This window comes from Sus scrofa, chromosome 5, assembly GCF_000003025.6.
Source record: "Sus scrofa isolate TJ Tabasco breed Duroc chromosome 5, Sscrofa11.1, whole genome shotgun sequence".
Classification (NCBI taxonomy): Eukaryota; Metazoa; Chordata; class Mammalia; order Artiodactyla; family Suidae; genus Sus; species Sus scrofa.
Window position 1 is genome coordinate 28,702,136 of NC_010447.5, and position 23,606 is coordinate 28,725,741.

A 23,606-nucleotide genomic window follows, 5' to 3' on the forward strand; every position below is an offset into this window, starting at 1 on the left:
ATGAGCAGTTATTCCCCCTGTCCCCAAAACCTGCCCAGCCCTAGGTAGCCACTAATCTGTTTTTTGTTTCTAGATTTGCTTATTCTGGACATTTCATGTAAATTGAAGCAGACGATTTGTAGTCTTTTGTGATGGGCTTCTTTCACTTAGCATGTTTTCAGGATTCATCTATGTCATAGCACAACACTTTGTTCTTTTTTTTTTTTTTGCGTTTTAGGGCCACACCTGCGGCACATGGAAGTTGTCAGGCTAGGGGTCGAATCAGAGCTACAGCTGCCCGCCTACACCACAGCCACAGCAATATGAATCTGAGCAACGTCTGCAACCTCCACCATAGCTCACTGCAGTGCCAGATCCTTTAACCCACTGAGCGAGGCCAGGGATCGAACCCGAGTCCTGCTCGATACTAGTCAGGTTTGTTAACCACTGAGCCACGAAGGAAACTCCCAACATTTCATTCTTTTTTATTGCCAAACAATCTATTATTATATGGATGTTTCCACATTACGGTTATTACGATTAATGCTGCCTTGAACATTTATGTATAATGTTTTGTGTGGACATATATTTGAATTTCTCTTGGGTATGTACGTGGAAGAGGAATTGCTGGATCATATGTAACTCTGTGCTTAGCCATCTGAGGAACTGCCAAACTGTTTTCCAAAGCTGCTGTGACATTTTACATTCCTATAGTAACATATGATGATTCCAGTTTCTCCATATTCTTGCCAACACATATCATTGTCTTTTTGATCATAGCCATCTAAGAGGTGATAAATGGGATCTTATGGTTTTGTTTTGCATTTCTGTAATCTCCAGCCTATTTTTATATAGCCTGAAAAGTATGGATGGTTTTTACAAGTTTTTTGTTGTTGTTGTTGTTGTCGTTTTTTTGTCTTTTGCCCTTTTAGGGCTGCTCCTCCGGCATATGGAGGTTCCCAGGCTAGGGGTCTAGTTGGAGCTGTTGCTGCTCACCTATGCCACAGCCACAGCAACACCAGATCTGAGCCACATCTGCGGCTTACACCACAGCTCACAGCAGCACTGAATCCTTAACCCACTGAGCAAGGCCAGGGATCCAACCCACAACCTCATGGTTCCTAGTCGGATTTGTTGCCACTGCACCACGACGGGAACTCCACAAGTTTTAAATGTTGAAAAAAAAAAATCAGAAGAATACTTCATGATACATGAAAATCATCTGAAATTGCAATTTCAGTGCCTATAAATAAAGTTTTAGGTTAATAATGTATTGTCTGTGGCTGCTTTCTCCCTACAACACAGTTGAATAGTGGCAACAGACATCCTATGGCCTGCAAGGCCTAAAATATTTATACCTGGCCATTTACAGAAAACGTTTACCAATGCCATGTCCACAACATCGTGGGGTAAGACTACCAAGGATCTAGGGCAGGAAAGAGGAAATATGTCTGCCCAGGAAAAATGGATTTTTAAAAAATAAAAACAGGGAGTTCCCTTGGTGGCGCAGCGGTTAACGAACCCGACGAGGAACCATGAGGTTGCGGGTTAGATCCCTGGCCTTGCTCAGTGGGTTAAGATCTGGCGTTGCCGTGAGCTGTGGTGTAGGCTGCAGACGCAGCTCAGATCCCGCGTTGCTGTGGCTCTGGCGTAGGCTGGTGGCTACAGCTCCGATTCGACCCCTAGCCTGGGAACCTCCATATGCCAAGGGAGCGGTCATAGAAAAAAGGCAAAAAGACAAAAAAAAATTTTTTAAATAAAAAAAATAAATAAAAACAGGATGCAAGCAGGCAGAACAAGGGAGTAAATCAGGCTGTTATGGAGATACCCTATTTTCATTTAAATCGCTGTTCTAAGTTCCTTCCAGATCTGAGCTGTCCCCATCTTGCAGTTCTCTCCCAGAATTCTGTTCTTCATATACTGCTCTGATTGTGTATTGTTTATCGGAAGCCTCCAGGGATTTCCCACACCCGCAGACCTCTTATTCAGGACCACTTAGCCAGGGTACTGCGTGATCAGCCACATCTTAATTTTCCAGCCTTATTTTCCAGTACTCACCTTCTATCGGAGACACCTAGCCTGCATCTCAGGATTGTGTGCTTCCACTCATACTTTCTTTTCTAGTTGGAATGTTTTTCTCTTCTCCAAATTCTGGACACATTTTTTTATTGTCATCATGAAATATTTTCAAGCATACAGAGAAGAGAGTAATATAGAAATATCTGTTCACTCACCACCAAGCTTTGTCAGATCATACCATTTTGCCATGTTCTTTAGTGGTTTGTTGTTGTTGTTTGTTTGTTTGTTTGTTGCTTTTTAGGGCTGCACCTGTGGCATGTGGAAGTTCCCGGGCTAGGGGTTGAATCGGCCAGGTCCTTAACTCACTGAGCTCCGATTCCACCCATAGCCTGGGAACCTCTGATTGCTATAGGTGTGGCCCTTAAAAAAAAAAAAAAAAGACAAAGTATTCCTTACTATTATCATTCCCGTAGTTATACAAAGACTATTTTAGATAGTCCAAGGAAAAGACATTCACAAATTTTTTAATTGTGTTTTTTTTTTCTCTTTTTGTATTTTAGGGCTGCACCCCCTTGCATATGGAGGTTCCCAGGCTAGGGGTTGAATCAGAGCTGCAGCTGCCAGCCTACACCACAGCCACAGCAACATAGGATCTGAGCTGCATCTGTGACCTACACCACAGCTCACAGCAGCACCGTATCCTTAACGCACTGAGCAAGGCCAGGGATCAAACCCACATTCTCATGGATCCTATTCAGGCTCGTTAACTGCTGAGCCACCAAGGGAATTCCAAAATTGTGTTTATTTTTAGAATGTACATTAGCAGGAGTTTCCTTGTGGCTCAGCCGGTTACAGATCTGGCATTGTCAGTGCTGTGGGTCTGTTATGATGCAGGTTTGATCTTTGGCCAGGGAACATCTGGTGTGGATGTGGCCAAAAAAATTAAAAAATACAATATAAATATGTAAATACAAGTATTTAAAAATAGAATCTAGAGGAGTTCCCATCATAGCTCAGTGATAACGAACATGACTAGTATCCATGAGGACGCAGGTTTGATCCCTGGCCTTGCTCAGTGGGTTAAGGATCTGACATTGCCGTAACTATGGTATAGCTGTAGTGTAGGTCGCAGATGCAGCTCGGATCTCATGTTGCTATGGCTGTGGTGTAGATTGGCAGCTGCAACTCCAATTCAACCCCTAGCCTGGGAACTTCCATATGCCATGGGTGTGGCCCTAAAAAGACTATATATATGTCATATATGACATCTATATTCTATGGAATATCAACTCCATTATTTCCCAGATAGTCTTTATGACGTAGCTAAAGTGGGTGGAAATACTAGGAAAGTATTGAATGAATAATGATGTTTAAAAAATAGGAGTAAATAAGAGTTTCCACTGTGGCTCCATGGGTTGAGAACATAACATAGTATCCGTGAGGATGAAGGTTTGATCCCTGGCCTCGCTCCTCAGGTTAAGGATCCAGTGTTGCTGCAAGCTGCAGTGTATGTGGCAGGTGCGGCTCAGATCCTGTGTTGCTATGGCTGTAGTTTAGGTTGGCAGCTGCAGCTCTGATTCAGCCCCTGGCCCAGGAACTTCCATATGTCCAGGTGCAGCTGTAAAAAGAAAGAAAGAAAGAAAAAAAAAAAAAAGAGCAGCTCCCATGGTGGTGCAACAGGATTGGCGGCATCTTGGGAGCCGCTGGGACACAGGTTTGATCCCCAGCCCAGCACAGAGGGTTAGAGATCTGGCGTTGCCACAGCCGTGGCTTAGGTTTTGACTGTGGCTCCAATCTGATCCCTGGTCTGGGAGCTCCATGTGCTGTGAGGGCAGCCAAAAATGACAAAAAACAAAAACAAAAAAAAAAAAAACAAGAATGAGAAATATGTAGTAAATAAAAATACAGATGATATGGCGAAACTCTTAAAGGTTGTACTCAGATAATTTAGCTTAGAGAGTTTAGTTTATTAGAACAGAGACCCAATTTTATTTATTTTTGTATAGCCTAAGTATCCAGTTAATTCCAAATAGATGCTTATTGAGTTGAACTGAGACAGCAAGATCCTGGGAAATCACATGGCGCCTCCTGCACCTCTGACAGACCACGTTTAAAACCTTGTCCCCACATTGAGTGTCCCCAGCACATATGCCAGGGACAGATGGTGCTTTCTTCCCTCTCCCTTTCCTGCCATTATGACAAGTTGCCCTAGTTGGGGCTTGATAAATATGAAATAATGCTAATAGGAGTCATCATCTGAAGGAATGAGGACTCAGAGTTTACAGGATGCTCTCATTAGTATCACTGCAACAGCCCAATCTCAGCACGTCTCAGCTTGTGGGCCATTTTTAGAGAGATATTTCTCAGTCTCCTTAAAAATGACTATTTCGTAGCATCTTTTCATTATTGTTAATACTGAACACTAAGTTATGTTGGCAACTGAATTTGGTCTTGAGACTTGGAGGCGAGGAATCATTTTGTTGTGCAGCAAGCCCAATGCATAATGTTAGCCAAATGATGTCATACATTACAAAACTGCTGTCCTGTCGTCCAGCTTTTCCGAATAAATGTGACTCTCAGAAGTTTTGCTCCTCCTACCCTAAAATGACCTTATATGCTCTCAAATATCAGAGAATCCTCATTGTGGTGAAATCTTTTGCTTTGTGTATTACAGCCTGTGTTTCGAGATGGTGTTTTGGGAGTGTGGGGAGTCAGCGGAACCCCTGAGGCCTCTGAGTTACAAGAGGAGGTCAGAACAGGTCTAAAGTTTGGTTTAACTCACATGGCTTCACTTGAGACATTGAGTGAGACAGGCTTCTGAGAGACACTGAAGAAGCTGCTGCTGCTGCTTCTTCATCCTCCTCCTCTGTTTTTTCTTTTCATTTCATTGGAGTAAAGTTGATTTACAGTGTTGTTTCAGGTGTACACCAAAGTGAATCAGTTACTCTTTTTCAGATTCTTTTCCCATGCAGGTTATTACAGCATATTGAGTAGATTTCCCTGTGTCATACAATAGGTCCTTGTTACTTATCTATTTTATATATATATTATATAAATCGTATGCTATATACGTGTGTACATTTTAATCCCACCTCCTAATGGCTTTAACTTCGCCTTTGTTTCCTAACTCCCACTGCTAAGGCACAGGTCTTTCCTGCTCTCTTAAGCTCCATGCAAGGACTGGCATCTAATCAGGGTACGGGTAGAACCTGGTTACTGTATCATCCAAATGAGGACACTATTGAAAATGAAGCTGGGGAGTTCCCATCGTGGCGCAGTGGTTAACAAATCCGACTAAGAACCATGAGGTTTGGGGTTCGATCCCTGGCGTTGCTCAGTGGGTTAACGATCCGGTGTTGCCGTGAGCTGTGGTGTAGGTTGCAGACACGGCTCAGATCCCACGTTGCTGTGGCTCTGGCGTAGGCTGGTGGCTACAGCTCCAATTCGACCCCTAGCCTGGGAACCTCCATATGCCAAAGGAGCAGCCCAAGAAATGGCAAAAAGACCAAAAAAATTTTTTTAAAAAAAGAAAATGAAGCCGGAAGTGCTGGGGGGAAAGGCAGAAAGCACCCAGGGAGACTGTGATGCTAAGTCACAACACCTAAAACATTTCGAGCCCCTTAACCTCTGCAGCAGAGCCTCCTCGAATTGGGGTCTAGATTTCAGCTTGAAAGACTATGGGGTTTCTAAGAAAATTTTAAGTTTTGATTTCATTTCAGGGCAGTGCCTGTGTTTGCATCGTCTTTGTCGATCCATTGTTCGTTCCTAAGTGGAAAAACCTTAATTGTCCCTGGCTAGAAAGAGAACCAAAGCAGACGTCATTCATAGTGAAATGTTCAAACCACGGGACAGTCAGAGGTCATCCTGGCCTGTCCAGAGAGATGTGTAGTAGTTCTGAAAGAGAACATGAAATGTGATAGCAGGATACTGAACCAAGAGCCTGTGTGGTATGTTCTACCATCTTTGTTTTGCGAAAGGAGATAGAGTTTGAGCGAAATATCATGCATTACATCAGTGACAGTCATTTGCATTTAATTTTGTAAACTTTTAAATAATACCTTTGTGTTGATTTGATAAGAGCATATGGAGCTTTCCCAGGCTTATATTTGTATTATTACATATTAAAGAAGCATGGCAAAAATTAATTTTGAAAGTCAGCAGGAATTTTAAAAGTTTAAGAATCAATGCTCCTGGTTTAAAGTTTTGCTTTTCTTTCTCTGTCTTCCTAGTCCAGCTCTGCCCTCTGGTGGTTATAGTTGCTAATAGACGTAAAATACTCCCTTTATAATTGTGTCCTTTCCAGATTCATTTGTAGGTCAGCTGTGAGGAAGACAGAATCATTTCCCTATAGAAACAGTGTTATAAATAATGGCAGAAATTGAAGGATAATCCACAAAAACCCACAGTGGCCCTGTGCCACTTGATCCCCACCCTCCACCCTCTTCTACTGGCCTCCTTGCTCACAAAACAAACAAATCAGCACATCCACTATTACTGCCACCACCACCACCAACTACTCTGTCCTCATCACCACCAAAAGTAGAAAGAGGAGGGAAGGAGGTTAGCGCTTTGGTCAGATCAAACTTCTTTATTTATAGGCACAACTTAAGCCCTGAAAATCCCACACCCCTCCTGTGGTCTTCAAAGGAGTGGCCCGCCTGGAAGGAAACTTACAGGACCCCTTTGCTTCTTAGAATCTTGGGATAAATATCTTCCTTCCTTTTCTCTTGCGCCACCTGTAGCCCCTCTTAGATCTCCAGGGCCAGAGTCCCCTTCTAAGTAGAGAACAACAAGAAAGGAAAAGAAGACCGGAAAGAAAGAAAAAATGAGAAGAAAAGAAAACCCTTGGCCCCAAGGTTTCCTCAAACTCAGAAGCTGGAAATCTCTCAGATATATAATGAACACACCTTCTAAACCTTATCTCCTCCAAGCTTTATGACTTTCCCTCAGCAGTCCCTCTGAGGCTCTGGCTGGAAAGGTAAGGGTTGAGGGCAGAAACCATCTCCGTCCACATGGTGTTCACCATAAACCATCAACACTTAAGTGGCCTGCTCTTATTTACGCCGTGTGACTCCAAAGGTTCCTCCCCAGTAAGGGACAGTGACAGTGTGGACTCTATGGTGTCTTGACAGATAAAAATCACATTTTCAAGGGAGGAGAACTGTGTGGGATCCTATCAAGTAGGACACTGTCAAATCCATTTAAAGGGACGAAAGGGAAATTCGATATGATTTTAGTAATGTAGAAAAAAGCTAGAAGAACATTTAGACAAGCAGAAAACTTACGCTGGCTAGAGTGCCTGATTGTGGTGAGATATATATTTTTTGTTTGTTTGTTTGTTTCGCTTTTTAGGGCCACACCCGCGGCATATGAAGGTTCCCAGGCTAGGGGTCCAATTGGAGCTGCAGTTGTCGGCTGACACCACAGCCACAGCAACACAGGTACCAAGCCGTGTCTGTGACCTACACCACAGCTCACAGCAATGCCGGATCCTTAACCCACTGAACGAGGCCAGGGATCGAACCCACAACCTTATGGTTCCTAGTTGGATTTGTTTCTGCTGTGCCACAGTGGGAACTCCTGGTGAATTATCTAATTTGGAATTACCCTAATGCTGATATAATGTTGTAAGGTTTTATTTAAAAGGGAAATGTTCTCGTTTTGTTTACCTATTGCTACATAACAAATCACTCCAAAACTCAAAAGCTTAGAGTAACACTTTATTGTTTTAAAAAATCAAACTCATACAAACGGAGAGTGGAAAATGGTTGCCAGGGTCTAGGGGGTGAGGCAAATAGGAAATAGGTTGGTACTTCTCCAAACTTTCAAGGGTACAGACTTTCAATAATAAGATGAATAAAGTCTAAGGATCTAATTTATGACATTACATGAGATCCTCAATGTATAACATGATGACCACAGTTGATAACAATATATTATACAATTGAAATTTGATAAGAGAGTAGAACTTAAATGGTCTTCCCCCACCCCCACTGCCACCAAAAAAAGGTAAATGTGTGAGGTGAGGCATGGATTAACTTGGGGGAGGGAGGGAGAATCCTTTCACAGTAAAGAAAAACATCACATCAGCATGTTATATACTTTATTTTACAATTTTATCTGTCAATTATACCTTAATGATATCGGGAAAAATATAACCCTTTGTTATATCTCACAAGTCTCTGGATTGCCTGGGTGGTTCTTCTACAGCTCTCACTCGGGGTTTGTTGTGAGTTTGCTGTCACGAAGCAGCTGGGGCAGGCGCTCCTCTCTGTGGCCTCCTTCTACATGTTTCTTTAGCCCATTCTTTCATTCTTTCATTTGTGGAGTTCCCATTGTGGCCCAGCAGGTTAAGAACCTGACTAGTATCCGTGAGGATGAGGGTTCGATCCCTGGCCCCGCTCAGTGGGTTAAAGATCTGGTATTGCCATGCTGTGGAGTAGGTCGAAGACGCAGCTCAGATCTGACGTTACTGTGACTGTGGCATAGGCCAGCAGCTGCTGCTCTGATTCAACCCCTAGCCTGGGAACTTTCATATTGCCACAGGTTTGGCCTAAAATGACAAAAAAGAAGAAGAGGCAGTTTGTGCCAAGGACTATTGCAGGTGTTAGGGTATAGTAATGAACAAGGCAGATGAGGGCCCAGCCTTAAATTCTTACATTGTAACAAACAAGTGGAAGGTGACGTAGGTGGATGGGAGGCCAGCTTTGGATCAGTGAAGCCCTCTTTGAAGTGACATTTGAAAATCTGGGGGGGAAGCATTTGCTAGTGCATATGTCCAGGGCTTGAAAGAACCTGGAGAACTGAAGGAAAACAATCAGGGCTGGTGTGTTTAGGGAGTAATGGGTGAGCAGAGTGATTAGGTAGGTCACAGAGGTAGTTTGAGGCCAAGTCACGAAAGGCCCGGAAAGCCATGTTTAGGACTTTGGATTTCATCTTGGGTAACAGGAAGCAGTGGGAAGTTTTTTTTTTGTTTTTTGGGTTTTTTTTTGTTTTTTTGTTTGTTTGTTTTTTGTCTTTTTGCCTTTTCTAGGGCCGCTTCTGCGGCATATGGAGGTTCCCAGGCTAGGGGTCCAATCGGAGCTGTAGCCACCGGCCTATGCCAGGGCCACAGCAACGCGGGATCCGAGCCTCGTTTGCAACCTACACCACAGCTCACGGCAACGCTGGATCCTTAACCCACTGAGCAAGGCCAGGGACCGAACCCTCGATCTCATAGTTCCTAGTCGGATTCCTTAACCATTGCGCCACGACAGGAACTCCCGTGGGAAGTTTTTAAATCAGCAATTATATTGATTTCCTCCTTCAAAAAGAACACTCTTGGGGTTCCCGTCATGGCGCAGTGGAAACGAATCCGACTAGGAACCGTAAGGTTGTGGGTTTGATCCCTGGCCTCGCTTGTGTGAGCTGTGGTGTAGGTTGCAGGCACAGCTCGGATCTGGCATTGCTGTGGCTGTGGTGTAGGCCAGTAGCTGTAGCTACGATTCAACTCCTAACCTGGGAACCTCCATATGCCCCAGTGCGGCCCTAAAAAGAAAAAAAAAAAAAAAAAAAAAAACACTTACCTTAGAGAAAGGATTGTAGGGGCCAAAGGTGAAAGGGTGACTAAATCATGCGTTGCAGTAGGTGATGAATGTTTGGACAAGAGCAGCAATAATTATAAGTCAGTAGATTAGGCATAGATTTTGAAGGAATTTCCAGTAACCACTGCTGATGGATTGCATTTGGAGGATGAAGAGAAAGGAGAAAATAGCTTTCTCAATTGTTTCTTTTGAGCAATAGATTGAATGAAGTACAGTTCACTGAGGAGGAGGAGACTGGTGGAAGAACAGATTTTTTTTTTCCTTTTTTTGGGGGGAAATAAAGGAACAAAATTTAAAATTACATGTGAATATGTTTAATTATATTATGCCCACTCAATAATTTGTAATTATTGAGATCTGTGCAAGAATAAGCCATGTTATAACAGTGCCATACTGTCTGGGAAATTAGAACTAATGACATGTATTTAAAGTATAAGTTCTCAAAGAAAGTTAGTGTTTCTTTAGGTTAAGTGCTACCATTTATTGAGGAGTTTTTATTTGAAACCATATGAAATTGCAGATATTGACAGTTTTAAACTTGAAAATGACAATGCCATATGGTTTGTCTCTGTATATGCTGGCCATAGAATGATTTGTTTACATATAAATGAATGAATATTCCCAAAAACCCTTAAGGCAGTCTTTTTTATTAACTTATGATTGATAAAATGGAAGTTGTGAAAGAAGTCAAAGAACCTGCCAAAAGTCTGATAACAAGAAAGAAGGCAGGCAAGAATCAAAACAAGGTCTTTCTGACACAGAATCTGGACTCTTCCAAAGTTACACGACCCAGATTTCCAGCCAGAGTCATGCTGCCTTCCCCGGTGAAAAGCTTTAGATCCAAAAGACAGATATCCAGACACAGAATGCTTGGTCTGACAGGATGAAGAATTACTGTCTCCCTCCTTTTGAGAGCCAAATCCAAGTGGACCTTACAAGTCAGTATTGCATTTTAGAAGTAAATACAGTGAAGAAAGAGAAATCAGTGAATTAAAACTATTAAAAATTGCTCAGAAATTCCCATCAAATTCATTCCTTCGAGAAATTTCCGGGAGTTTCCATTGTGGCTCAGCCAGTTAAGAACCCGATTAGTGTCCATGAGGATGCAGGTTCGATCCCTGGCCTCACTCAGTGGATTAAGGATCCAGAGTTGCTGTGAGCTGTGGTATTGGTCACAGACGCGCTCAGATCCTGAGTTACTGTAGCCGGGGCTGTGGCTGGCAGCTCTAGCTCTCATTCGATCCTTAGCCTGGAAACTTCCATGTGCCACACACAGGTAAAACCCTAAAAAGCAAATGAAGAGAGAAAGAAAGAGAGAAAGAGAGAAAGAGAGAGAGAGAGAGAGAAAGAAAAAGAAAGAAAAAGAATTCCAGCTTCCCTTCCACATTTATCACTGAACCTCTCTACTCTACAAATACATTAAATATAAAACAAGTGATTCTAACCTCAGAGAAAATATAATCTCCTAGACTGGAGAATATCACCAGGCAATAAGCTGTGACCATTTTTATCAAATGCCTCATAGCACATTTAATGCCATACTCTCAGGCCTTTTCATCCACCATGAAAAGTCGTACTACCCGTCAGAGTCAGTATAGAAATAAGTGAAATATATTATCAATTATAGGAACTTCACGCTTTGCCCTCTTTGCATAGTTTCTAGATTATCTAGATTTCAGTAAAATGAAGAAAGTCTTCATTTACTTATCCTAACACTACCTGTGAATCAATTAGGAACTGCATAAGGACAGAATGGCTAAGTCTGTTTGATCAGTTAGTAATTAGCTATTTAAGTCAAAGGTTAAAAAAAAAAAAAAGTTTACATGACTAAAAAAACTTCCTGTCCCCCCTTGGGAAGAATATTTCCCACACAGCTCTTGTATTGGGAATGTCAGAGTCAACAGTCCTTCGTGGTGGTGCAAGGTAGAAATAGTCACTTGTCACTCCTGCTAATGGAAAACTGAATTTTCAGTTTAATAACCACATGGATCTGTTCATCAATCCTACATGGATTAGGTGCCGAGTGTAGTAGCTAATCCCCAAATTGGTTCAAAAAATAAGGGTGGAGTTCCCGTCGTGGCGCAGTGGTTAACGAATCCGACCAGGAACCTTGAGGTTGTGGGTTCGGTCCCTGGCCTCGCTCAGTGGGTTAAGGATCCGGCGTTGCCGTGAGCTGTGGTGTAGGTTGCAGACTCGGCTCAGATCCCGCGTTGCTGTGGCTCTGGCGTAGGCTGGCAGCTAGAGCTCCGATTGGACCCCTAGCCTGGGAACCTCCATATGCCACGGGAGCGGCCCAAAGAAATAGCAAAAAGACAAAAAATAAAATAAAATAAATAAGGGTAATACTTAGGAATCTCGAGGTTCTCAGGCAGCTTTGACAGTATTTTAATAATAAGTACTGAATCCTTACTGCTTCCCACATTACCATGCTACGTGCTTTACCAACACTTTTTCATTTAATTCTAACAACCCTATGAGGTAGGCTATAGCTTTGGGTTTTTTTTGTTTGTTTGTTTTTTAATTACTCAGGCTATAGCTTTGTTTTGACTAAAGCTTAGAGATGTTAAGTAATTTCCCAAGGTCCAAAACTAGTGCAGATCTGGAATTTCAACCAACTATTTAACCTCAACACATATGTTAATGACAGAGCTCATTACTACGACTTTACTCTTAGTGGAGGTGGTAAGTGGCAATGCTTATAGTATCAAAGTGCTCAGAGTTTAGAATCTCTAAACTGAAAACTGGCTGTGTGCGCTGGCATTTTTGGTGATTCTTTGTATTCTTAAAAGGTCACCCGTGGTTTTCCTGTTCACAATTTTTCTACAGTTAGTTTCCCTGAAAAATAATTATTCGGTGGTTGAGGTCAATAGTTAGTTAATCACATGTGTTTGACCACTAATAGAGATGGATTATTTAATGGTTTTCTTGGCTTTGGCAACAATGCAAAAAACACATAGTAGGAAAGAACTGCGGCAGGATAACCTTCCAAGTATTCATTTCTGGGTTTTCCCTCTTCTCCCAGACTGTGCAGATGAATAGCCATGTGTCATAAGAAAATCAGGACAACAAATATTCAACCACTAGCTTTCAAAAAAGCTACTGACTAAGCCCTATGTGGAAAGAGTCAGGTACATTTGGATGGGGCTTTTGCTTCCAGAGGTGAGATAAAGTATGCTCTCAGAGTGAAGAGAAGAGTGAGAGAGAAGAGGCAACATGCATAGGAAAGCACATGGCAAAGAAGCCCCAAGCCCTCTCCAGAGCCTCACTGCCACTAGCCCAGCCAGGGCACTGCCGAGAAGCTGAGCCAGAGCTGAGTTGATCCTGTGATTCATCCACAGGCTCCATACTCAACAGTAGACAGTCCATTATTTGTCCGGTTTGAAGTGTTGCTCACCTTTGTCTTAAGAATCTTTTTCTGTTCTTCTGATTAACCATCCCTTGGGAATAAATCCCTTATCTAACAGCCCAGGACACTCATAAACACCATTTTGCTCCCCTTTCTGCCCGCAGATTGGAGAGTAGAAGACTTGTAGTCCTGGCTTAGTGGAGAAGACTGGACACTTTCTGGGCAAGGCTGGTAGCAGCCGAGATGGAAATGGTTAGTCCAAAGAAAGCAGGATTATTTGGAATCAATGTGAAATAACCCACTGGGCAAGACTAGCAGAGGAACACACCCCCCTGTTACAGAGTGTTTAACATTAGTGTCTCATCACAGGCAGAGAATGTTAGAGCTGGAAGAAAATCTACAGAACATCTAATCCTGTCCTTCCATGTAGCAGAGGAAGCTCCGAAAGGAGACCCGACTTTCCAGGTCAACCAGCTGGCTAGTAGCTAAGCCACAACCAGAAACAAGATGTCCTTAGTGAGTTGAATTCTCTCTCTACGGCATCGCACAGGCACATCCGGCTTGCGAGCGCTTGCTTGGGCTGTGGATTTTTCTTTGATCCTCCTTCAAGTTGAATGGAGGGCCTAGTTCCTAAATTCTGAGAAGCCCAAATTCAGTAGCTTAACAGTGGGGCCACAGTTAAGGGTTTTGTTGGGTTAAGTTAGAGCACTGCCCTAGGAAATAGTGAAGACGTTTTTCAAAATAACTGGAAGAGCTATAACTGCTCATAGACCGTTTCTCTTTCATAGTCAGTCTACAAGACTGCTCACGTTACCCTCCAGGTGCCTGAGACGGAGGGAATACATTTAGTTTGACAAGAAAGCCCCAGCATCCTTCCCTGTGATAAATGAGGAACTGGCCTTCCCTGTAGCTGTGGCTGGGTTCTCCTGCTCACTCATCCATGAATACTTATGTCACTAGAATTTCTTACAGGTGAAGAAGGGGGATGTCATCCAGTTGCCCAGCATTTCTCTAATGTGATCACGTGGTAATTTATACTCCCCACAACAGTTTATCTTGGGATGTTTCAGAAACTTCCTGCCACTCACCATTATTATACCAACAAAACTCATCAGGGTGCACTTTCTACATTTGCTCTTCGTGGGTTTCTGTTTCCTTCATGTCTAGAAAGTTTTTAGGTGTTCAGAAACCTTTTCTCTTAGAAAAATGCGCATCTTTAGCACCACATTATGTATGTCAGTGTATTTAAACTTTTTTTTTGTAGCAGATTAAAAACTTCTCTGAGAGAGATATTGATGGAAGCTTCAAATAAAATCTTTGTTTATAGGATGCAGGAATAGCCAGATAATGAATCAAAAATGTTTCTCATAAATATTGACTCCCAATCAACATTTTATACTCATTAACATTTCAGATATTGTTTCTGTTCAACCAGTTTCAGAACTTCATGAAAAAGTTGAGTGGTAGGTTGGGTAATAGGGTAACATAATGGAAGCCTTTTTTCCAAGGCTGGCATGTGAATAAAATACCTGCAAATCATAAAAAGAAACAAAACAGAGAGTTTTAAAAACAAGAATTTTCACACTGGCCACATCCATACATATGCACTTACTGGCAGTGGGAGAGTCAGTCTAACCCACAAGACTGCTAGCATTTTTCACCCTCCAGCCTCCCCCGTTTGTAACCTAGAAGACCTCTGCTGTGTGAGCCTTTCAGCTCGCTGAAGCACTTCAGCAAAGAAAGCAAACTGCATTATTAATGTAACAATTATCAAAGCATTACTAAGGAAGCCAGTACTGACCTAACCACAGTGTGAGCTGAGGCTCCTGCCTCTTGTTTTCACAGGCCATACACAACAGGGAGTTGAAATGAGTCAAGGTGGGGTGCCCACAAGGGCCAAGTCAAAAGGGAAGAGGAGAGTTCACCCCCCACGGCCTCAGGAAAAGTACAGCGACCCTTGAACAACGTGGGTGTGAACTGCACGAGTCCACCTATATGTGGATTTTTTTTCCCCTAAGTATATAAAAGTAAATGTGCAGGACGCCGTGGGCAAGACTTGTAATGAAGTGGATAACCTATCCTTACTAAGGCTTAAGGTGAGTGATGTTTAAATAAAAATTAATAGTGTGTTAGTTTTCTTATGACTGTTGTATAACTTTGCTTTCCAAGAATTACATACCATGCATTATGCTTCTCTCTTTTGTAACTGGAAAAACTTTGTATTAGCCTATGATCACAGGTAAGTGTTTTTTTAAAATGTAACAATGTTTCCAATACTATATTATGAATATGACTGTAATACTCTATGCCATAAAATTTTATACATTATTGTATAAGCTAAGCTACCTTGAAGCAGTCACCTTGCTGCTTCTTTGTTATCAGTACATCAATTGTTATACCTGTAAATAAGTACAAATTTCTTTTTCACGTTATCTTTTCATTTTTGATGTCCAGTGTTAGCAATATGTGTAACAGTGTTTGATATCATATAAGACAATATTGATGTAGGTACTGATAGACAGTCCGTTTTGTAAAGACAACCTAGGAGTTCCCGTCGTGGCGCAGCGGAAACGAATCTGACTAGGAACCATGAGGTTGCGGGTTCGATCCCTGACCTTGCTCATGGGTTAAGGATCTGGCGTTGCTGTGAGCTGTGGTGTAGGTCAAAGATGTAGCTCGGATCTGGCATTGCTGTGGCTCTGGTGTAGGCCGGCAGCTGTAGCTCCAATTTGACCCCTAGCCTGGGAACCTACATATGCCATGGGTGCGGCCCTAAAAGGACAAAAAACCAAAAAAAATAAATAAATAAAGACAACATAAACTTACAGTATCAATAAATATAGTACAGTACTCTGAATGTATTTTCTCTTATGATTTTCTTAATATTTTTTCTCTACCTGACTTTATTGTAGGAATACAAAATATAATACATATACAAAATATGTGTTAATAAACTGCTTATGTTATCAGAAACAACATTGGGCTATTGGTTAAATTGGGGGGGAATCAAAAATTATATGTGGATTTTCAGCTGTGTAGGGGTTGGCACCTCTAACCACAATACTGTTCAAGGGTCAGTGCATAGGCCAGGGTCAGTGTATAGGCCAGTGTTTCTAGGGTCAGGGAAGAAACAAAAGTAAGAAAATCTTTAGCCAACCCCTTGGATGGCTTGAAAAATGGGTTCTCAACCCTGGGCACACATTAGAATCACCTGGAGAGTTTTTATTTTAATGTCAATGCCCAGGCCCCATACCAGACAAACTGAAGAGAACTCTACATGTGAGACCTGGGTATCAGGTATCAGTATTATTTATTTATTTATTTATTTATTTTTGTCTTTTTGCATTTTCTAGGGCCACACCCTCAGCATATGGAGGTTCCCAGGCTAGGGGTCGAATCGGAGCAGTAGCCACCGGCCTACACCAGAGCCACAGCCATGCGGGATCCGAGCCATGTCTGCAACCTACACCACAGCTCATGGCAACGCCAGATCCTAAACGCACTGAGCAAGGCCAGGGATCGAACCCGCCAGTCGGATTTGCTAACCACTGAGCCTCGACGGAAACCCCAGGTATCAGTATTTTTTAATAGTCATTCTGCTGACTCTGTTGCATGGCAGGTTGAAAATCATTTTGTGTAAAAAATGAGGATCACAAACCTCAATGCCCACAGATTACATTTTTAAGAGGAAGGGTTAAGAGGAAAGATGGAGAAAGGAGACGGTGGCACGATAAACAGTACAGGATCCACCTAAGGAAGTAGCTGCTTTTGAGCCCCATCCAACTGCTGTCGTGTAGGAGCATGATGCTATTTTTGCCATTGTTCTGATTTTTTAATGTGCATAACTAATTTTTAAAAATTGGTTTTTGTGATCCACTCTACAACGAGGATGAACCTTGAAAACATCATGCTAAGCGAAAGAAGCCGGACACAAAGGCCATATAGTGTATGATTCCATTTATATGCAATGTCCAAAATAGGTAAATCCACAGACAGAAAGTAGATTAGTGGTTGCCAGGGGCTGGAGTGTGACTTCTTCACAGGTAACAGGTTTTTTGGGAGGTTATGAAAATGTTCTGCAGTTAGATAGTGGCAATGGTTGCACAACATTATGAAAAGTATTAAAAAGCCACTGAATTGCACACTTTAAAATGTTTAAAATGATGACTGTCATGCTATATGAATTTTATCTCCAAAAAAAGGTGAGGAAAACATTGGGTTGTGTGGCCCAGAGTGGGCCAAAGAAACCCTTTTATGAGAGGCAGAATGGGAGCTATGGTATAAAAACCACATGGAGGAAAAACAGAGTCCACAAATTGGGCAAAAAGAAATTTTTAAAGCAAATCTAAGGCCATAATATATGCCTCCACATCCTTGCATGTCTCTATGCAAACTGGTAGCAAAGCTATGCCTGCTGCACCCTTTTCATCTTAAGTTAGACATAACCTGAGGTTTTTTCCCTCGATGGGTGCTAATGCAGGGCTGTACTGCTAAGTGCATTTAGCTTTACCAGAATATAAATAGAAGTAGGAACCCCTGAGGTACAGAACAAGCTGGCTGATGAAACCAATGCTCACTACTGTTCCTTCATACTGTTTTGTTACTGAAAGTAAGAGAGGGATAAATGAAACAAAACAAAACAAAAACCCTAGTAACTGCCTTCATCGTTCCTCCTTTATCAATTGTTTTTCTTTCCCAATGACTCAGTGCATTCACAATCCATAATATATCATCTCTTTAAGTAAGGTTTGTTATTTTTAATTACCCATAGCATGTTAAAATCATTACTAGTTCTGTGAGATAGATGCTGGCTGCAATATAAAGACAATGGATAAGAAATAGTTCTCAGGAGTTCCCATCGTGACACAGTGGTTAACTAATCCAACTAGGAACCATAAGGTTTCAGGTTCAATCCCTGGCCTCGCTCAGTGGGTTGAGGATCTGGCATTGCCATGAGCTGTGGTGTAGGTTGCAGATGCGGCTCAGATCCTGCGTTGCTGTGGCTGTGGTGTAGGCCGGCGGCTACAGCTCCAATTCGACCCCTAGCCTGGGAACCTTCATATGCCAAGGGTGCAGCCATATAAAGACAAAAGACAAAAAATAAAAGAAAGAAAGAAAGAAATAGTTCTTCAGAGAGAGCTTGATTTTCACTAGTCTTTTCTGGCCTAGAAATGTACTTCAAGTGACAATATGCTTCAACAGCTCCCCTCCCCAAATCCTACCTTGCCACAGTAAGGTAACTATTTAATCAAAGAAACTGTTATTAAAAATAGAAATAGAATTTCCCATTGTTACTTAATCATCCAAATATTGGGCCGTGTTGTAGTTGTGTATGAAAAATCAGAAATGAGTGGATCTTAGTGCACACAAGATTCAGACTTTCAAATCAAAGAAACTGTTATTAAAAATAGAAATAGAATTTCCCATTGTCACTTAATCATCCAAATATTGGGCCGTGTTGTAGTTGTGTATGAAAAATCAGAAATGAGTGGATCACAAGATTCAGACTTTCTCTTACCTGAATTCTTCTCTGTAGTCATTCCTAATATACTCAGCCAAAGTCTTGCTATACTGCAGACAGCTCTTGAGGATGTAAAGTCTTTGGTACAACAGAACTGCTTGGCTAGGACGTAGCAGCTGAAATGAAGCTGAAAGCCCCTTCACCACTTCTTTCACAACACTGGCCACAAAAGTAATCTAGGCAAGGAAAATGAAGTTACATGTAGGCTGCACGCCACCTGTAAGAGCACCTACTTCATCTGGAAGCTGAACTGTAAATCTAGGCTGAAGTCCTCCCCACCCTTACACCAATGCCCTTGCACCCTTTCTCGTTGAAATAGTACTCAAGGAGCACCAGACCATAGACCAGTTGGGTTTACCAGTTGCCCCACTACAAGCAGGATCAGAACTAGGGCTGACTGTCATAGAAGTTTGGCTCCAAAGTGGAAGGAGAACATTGGAAGCAGGAGTGGAGATGAAAGGGAGCTCAGAAAGACCCATGGCCTCCTCTAGAAGGGAAGATGTTTCTCTTCTGTTCTCCTGTTAAGAACAAATGACTCACAGAAATAAACTGCCTGTAACTTTTAAAGAAGGTTCCCATAAGGCAGCCATTCTCAATATTTAGTATGCATAAAAATCACCTAGGCAAATCACTAACCATGCAGAATTCTGAGTCCCAGGTCTAGATATTTACCATAAACAATTCTGATGAATTTGTTTCCTGGACCCCACCTTGAAAAACAGTGAGAAAGCAAAGAAAACCAGCCTTAAAACAAGCAAGCAGTGTTGCCATCACTACTAGCTGGAGTTTTCACCAAGAATATTTCTGCTATCATTTCTCAAGGGGGAAATTAAAATGGAAAAAGTAGCAGTAATATGAAATCATTGGTTTCCTGTTTCTCGCACACATAACGAACCTGCCATCCACAACAGAACCAAAGAAAAAACAAACAAACAGTGGATTACACGTCTTTTCTTTCTTTCTCTCTCTCTTTCTTTCTTTCCTTTGAGGGAAAGGGGTGCATTTTCAAACTGCTATCCATAAAGGTAGGCTACTGTAAAACACAGAAAGCAATACTAGTGCCTTTTCAGGCACTAACCAGCAAGTCATTCTGGATACTGTTAAATTAGTACCAATGAATGTTGCCTTTTCTATTAATGTTGCTACTGAACCCTCCTAAGTAAGGCGGTTTGAAGTGAGTTTTCCCCAGTCTAGAGCCATTTACACATATTGTCTAAATATTGTGTCAGGAAAATGCAGATTGAAATCAGAGAGTCTGGAGCAGTGAAACAAAGCAATGCCTGTTTGGGGATTAAATTTTTAATTTTTTTGAGCATCTTACTCTAACCAAGTAAGAACATCAGCCAGAGCTGACTGGCATGCAATTGTATTCAATGACCCCCAACAGTTTCCTTGCTAGCAAATGGTCTCAAATGGTCTGTTTCTACCCAAACTCTTTAGAACTGGGTTAATATTGAAGCTTTCAACTGTGTTAGTGGTCCTTTTGCCATCTTTCCTCCTGACATGCTTTGTGGTTACAGACTAGCCTCATATTCAACTCAATTCCTTTGGTGAACCAACCCAAGAAGTTGATAAGGAAATTTTACAATTATTTGAAGTTCTTAGGACCCCAAATTTCACATATCGGTTTAGATAATAGGGTCTTCAGATACCATACAAAAAAGGTAAGGGTCTTGCCTCTTGCATATCTAAGCTTCTGTTGGTGGGAATGACTAAGTTTACAACACTCCTTGAAAGGAGCCTGAGACTGATTAGGGTCTAAATGCTGCTAAAGAAACCAAGTTCTTGGGCTCAATCTCTATAGAAGGCAATTGGCTGTACTACTGACAAATGTACCCTCTGACTCCATGCAGGTTTTTGTAAACAAATGTCAAAGAGATCTGGTAAGAGAATCTAAATATTCTAGGACAGTTTCAACAGCACTTAAAAAAATAGCTCAAAGCCTGAAATTGCCAATGGTCAAGAGAGGCACATTCATATGTGGAAAGAGAACACATATGTCAAGTACTCCTTTAGCAATGAAAATTTAGTTTGAATTATTACCTTTTTTTTAAATTATTACCTTTTGAAAAGATTTCCAATTAAATCTGTGTGGATTGAATGTATGAATACATAAATGAGTAAAGGGAAACTAGATTTGGGGAAATGACAAGGAATTAAGAGATAAAGCCTTTATTAGAATGAAATCAGCAGATATTTTATTTAATATCTATTATGTGCTTAGCATAACAGACATATCTCCTACCTTTACGGCACCCAGAGTCTGTTTGGGGAGAAAGATATTGTATCAATCATGGTAAACTAGATTATGTTGTGGTAGCAAATCTCACAAAATATCAGTGCTTTGCTTAATATAGCAAAGGTTTATTATTTGCTCATGCTGTATGTCCTTTAAGGGTCCTTGGGGGGGTTCTGCTCATTGTAGTCACTCGGGACCATATGGAATCTTGCCAGTCACCATGCCATAAGGAAACTGAAGACAGGGAAGCATGCACTGACTCCTAACCTCTGGGCAAAAAGTGACATAGGTTACTTCTGCTCACATTCACTGGCCAAAGCAAAAAGAGAGAACTGCCTAATTTCAAGTAGGGAGGGATGTACACTCCTCCTACATGCCTGAAAGGAGAGGGAGCCAGAATATATGTGGATACTAATGGCTATCACAAGAAAGAACCAAATAATAACACAAACAAATGCAGACTGCAACAGTGACAAGTCCTATGAAGAAAAGGAAGAAGACACCATGCTATGACCATGTGTGCCCACAGTGGGGGAATCTGACCTAGTCAGAGGTGAGAAAGTCATCCCCCCAAACCCCCAGGAGGAAGGAGCAATGAGGCCTGAAGGACAAGTAGGTGTTAACTAGGTGGAAAAGGGAGGGAAAAGCATTTCAGCCAGACAGAGGGAATGGTAAAGATCCTGTGATGGAGTTGGGGATCCTGGGGTTAGGCAGTGAGTATGTGACCCACATAGCTGGAAGAGTGAGGGACCAGATGAGGCTGTATGGTCATAATGTGCACAGCCTTGTAGGCCATGTTGAGTTTAGCCTTTATTTGTTATGTCTTTATTTATTATGGGTGATTTTTTTTTTCTTTCTATTCATGGCCACACTTACAGCATGTGGAAGTTCCCAGGGTAGGGGTCAAATCAGAGCTGCAGCTGCAGGCCTACACCGCAGCCACAGCAACACAAGAGCTGAGCTGCATCTGTGACCTATATCACAACTTGCGATAACGCCAGATCCTAAACCCACTGAGCAAGGCTGGGGAATCAAACTTGCATCCTTGCAGACACTATGTCAGGTTCTTAACCTGCTGAGCCACAGTGGGAACTCCTATTAGGAGAGATTTAAAGCAAGGGATGATATAATCAGGTTTTTATTTTGAATAAATTCCTCTAACTGTAGTTTAGTGGGAAGATAGAGCAGACCATGAAATGCATTTGTAGTGTCAAGGAGGAGATGGTAATACTACAGACCGTAATGTTTAATATAAATGTTCTTTTTGCATTTAATCATAGAGATGATATTTTAGGGCTTTTCATTAGAGATTATATAAATGTCATTTCAGTACCTTAAACATTAAGGTACCAAATAAAAAAATATTTTGTTTTTATTAAAGTAAAACTTCTGTTTTATAAACCTGACTACGTATAGAGAAATTTTGTGTTTCATTAATTAAGCACAAGAGCATCTGTTTCATTAACCTTCAGTTGTAGTTTTATTTCTGCTTCTAGTTACTTACTGTGGGAGGACGACTTTGTAGAAAGGACATCATCCAGCTAATAGCAAAATTTGTTGACCCCGAGCCAAGATTTCCCTAAAATATTCAAGGAAATAAACACATTATATTCATGAAGTTCAAGTTATACCTAAAAAGATATTCATTCTTGAAATTGCTGTTGTGGCTCAGCAGTAATGAACCTGACTAGTATGCATGAGGAGGCTGGTTTGATCCCTGGCCTCACTCAGTGGGTTAAGAATCTGGCATTGCCATGAGCTACGGTGTAGGTCGCAGACACAGCTAGAATCTGGCATTGCTGTGGCTGTGGCTTAGGCTGGCAGCTGCAGCTCCGATTCGACCCCTAGCCTGGGAACTTGCATATGCCGTGGGTGCAGCCCTAAAAAGATGAAGAAAAGGATATTCATTCTCAAATATATTTTATGCTGATTAATCAAATCTTAATATCAGTATTTAGGAAAATAAGCTGGATAAATACTTAAGAGCAAAAGTAGTACTATCATTTAAATCAATCAATTTTGGACATTAATACAAGCATTTTTAAGATACATTATTAATGATATATATGTAGAAGTCATGACTTATACAATAATCGTACAATACAGTATGCATAATAAAAACATTTTGTACCTGCTGAAAGACAAGAAGTATCTCATATAAAAGTGCTGTAGCTGTGTCTGTATATTCCAGGACAAGCTTCTGTAACTAGAATTTTAAATAGTAATCAATGCAGTGTCATTGGCAGAGCTGGAACGAATGAAGTGGTAATTTCTCCTGGTTCTCTTTAGGTACTTAGAACAGAATTTCTTCTAATTAATGGAACATCTTATTAGTGTGCTCAATTTTCTTGTTCCATTTGATTCTGTCATTCTCAAAACAGTGACTCTCATAAAATGACTGCACACTTAATAATGGCTAAGAAAGTAGGTCAGGAACAGGAAATATAATGGCCTACAGAATACTAACACACACAAAAATTACACACTTGATTTGCTAAATCATTCATATCAACAACCCTGCTTCCTTAAAGAATGTAGACACTATGCTTCCCAGAATTAAGGTGGACAATTCTCTGGGAAATTTAGTCTTATGCCCAACTGAAAGTATCACTCTTTCTGTGTGTGATATGGATAAATATAGGGTTAGAGACATTAGGCTGCTCTTGTTCTCAGGAACTCTAAAAGTTGGTGAGGCTGTCTTCTAGCCTATAGGCCACGTGGTGCCTGAGAACTGTGTCTGTGGGCATGCTATAGGCCACACACTTTCCCTGACAATATTTCAAGGAAGGGCTCTAGTTTGAAATCTTCCACTCAATTAGACCTTGGAACCAGAATTTATATGATTTGCTCATGGCTTCACTAATAGCCCATGTGCAAAAGATTAGCAGGTCCAAAACCTAGAAATTCAGACTTATCTAT

At 41.4% G+C, this 23,606-nt stretch overlaps 2 protein-coding genes across 2 annotated transcripts in view; one reads left to right on the top strand and one right to left on the bottom strand.

The window, feature by feature from the left end:
• Window positions 1-23,606, top strand: part of XPOT (exportin for tRNA) — a 196,366-nt gene that overhangs the window by 23,165 nt on the left and 149,595 nt on the right. The window contains exon 3 of the mRNA XM_021091942.1: window positions 14,773-15,023. The gene's annotated coding sequence lies outside the window, so the exon portion shown is untranslated. The remainder of the gene's footprint in view (window positions 1-14,772; window positions 15,024-23,606) is intronic.
• C5H12orf56 (chromosome 5 C12orf56 homolog) overlaps window positions 14,231-23,606 on the bottom strand; it is a 102,771-nt gene continuing 93,395 nt past the window's right edge. The window contains exons 10-13 of the mRNA XM_013997692.2: window positions 22,819-22,893; window positions 22,192-22,266; window positions 18,446-18,624; window positions 14,231-14,456 (exon numbers count right to left, since the gene is read on the bottom strand). Coding sequence (XP_013853146.2) covers window positions 14,330-14,456; window positions 18,446-18,624; window positions 22,192-22,266; window positions 22,819-22,893 — 456 coding nt within the window. The 3' untranslated portion in view covers window positions 14,231-14,329. The remainder of the gene's footprint in view (window positions 14,457-18,445; window positions 18,625-22,191; window positions 22,267-22,818; window positions 22,894-23,606) is intronic.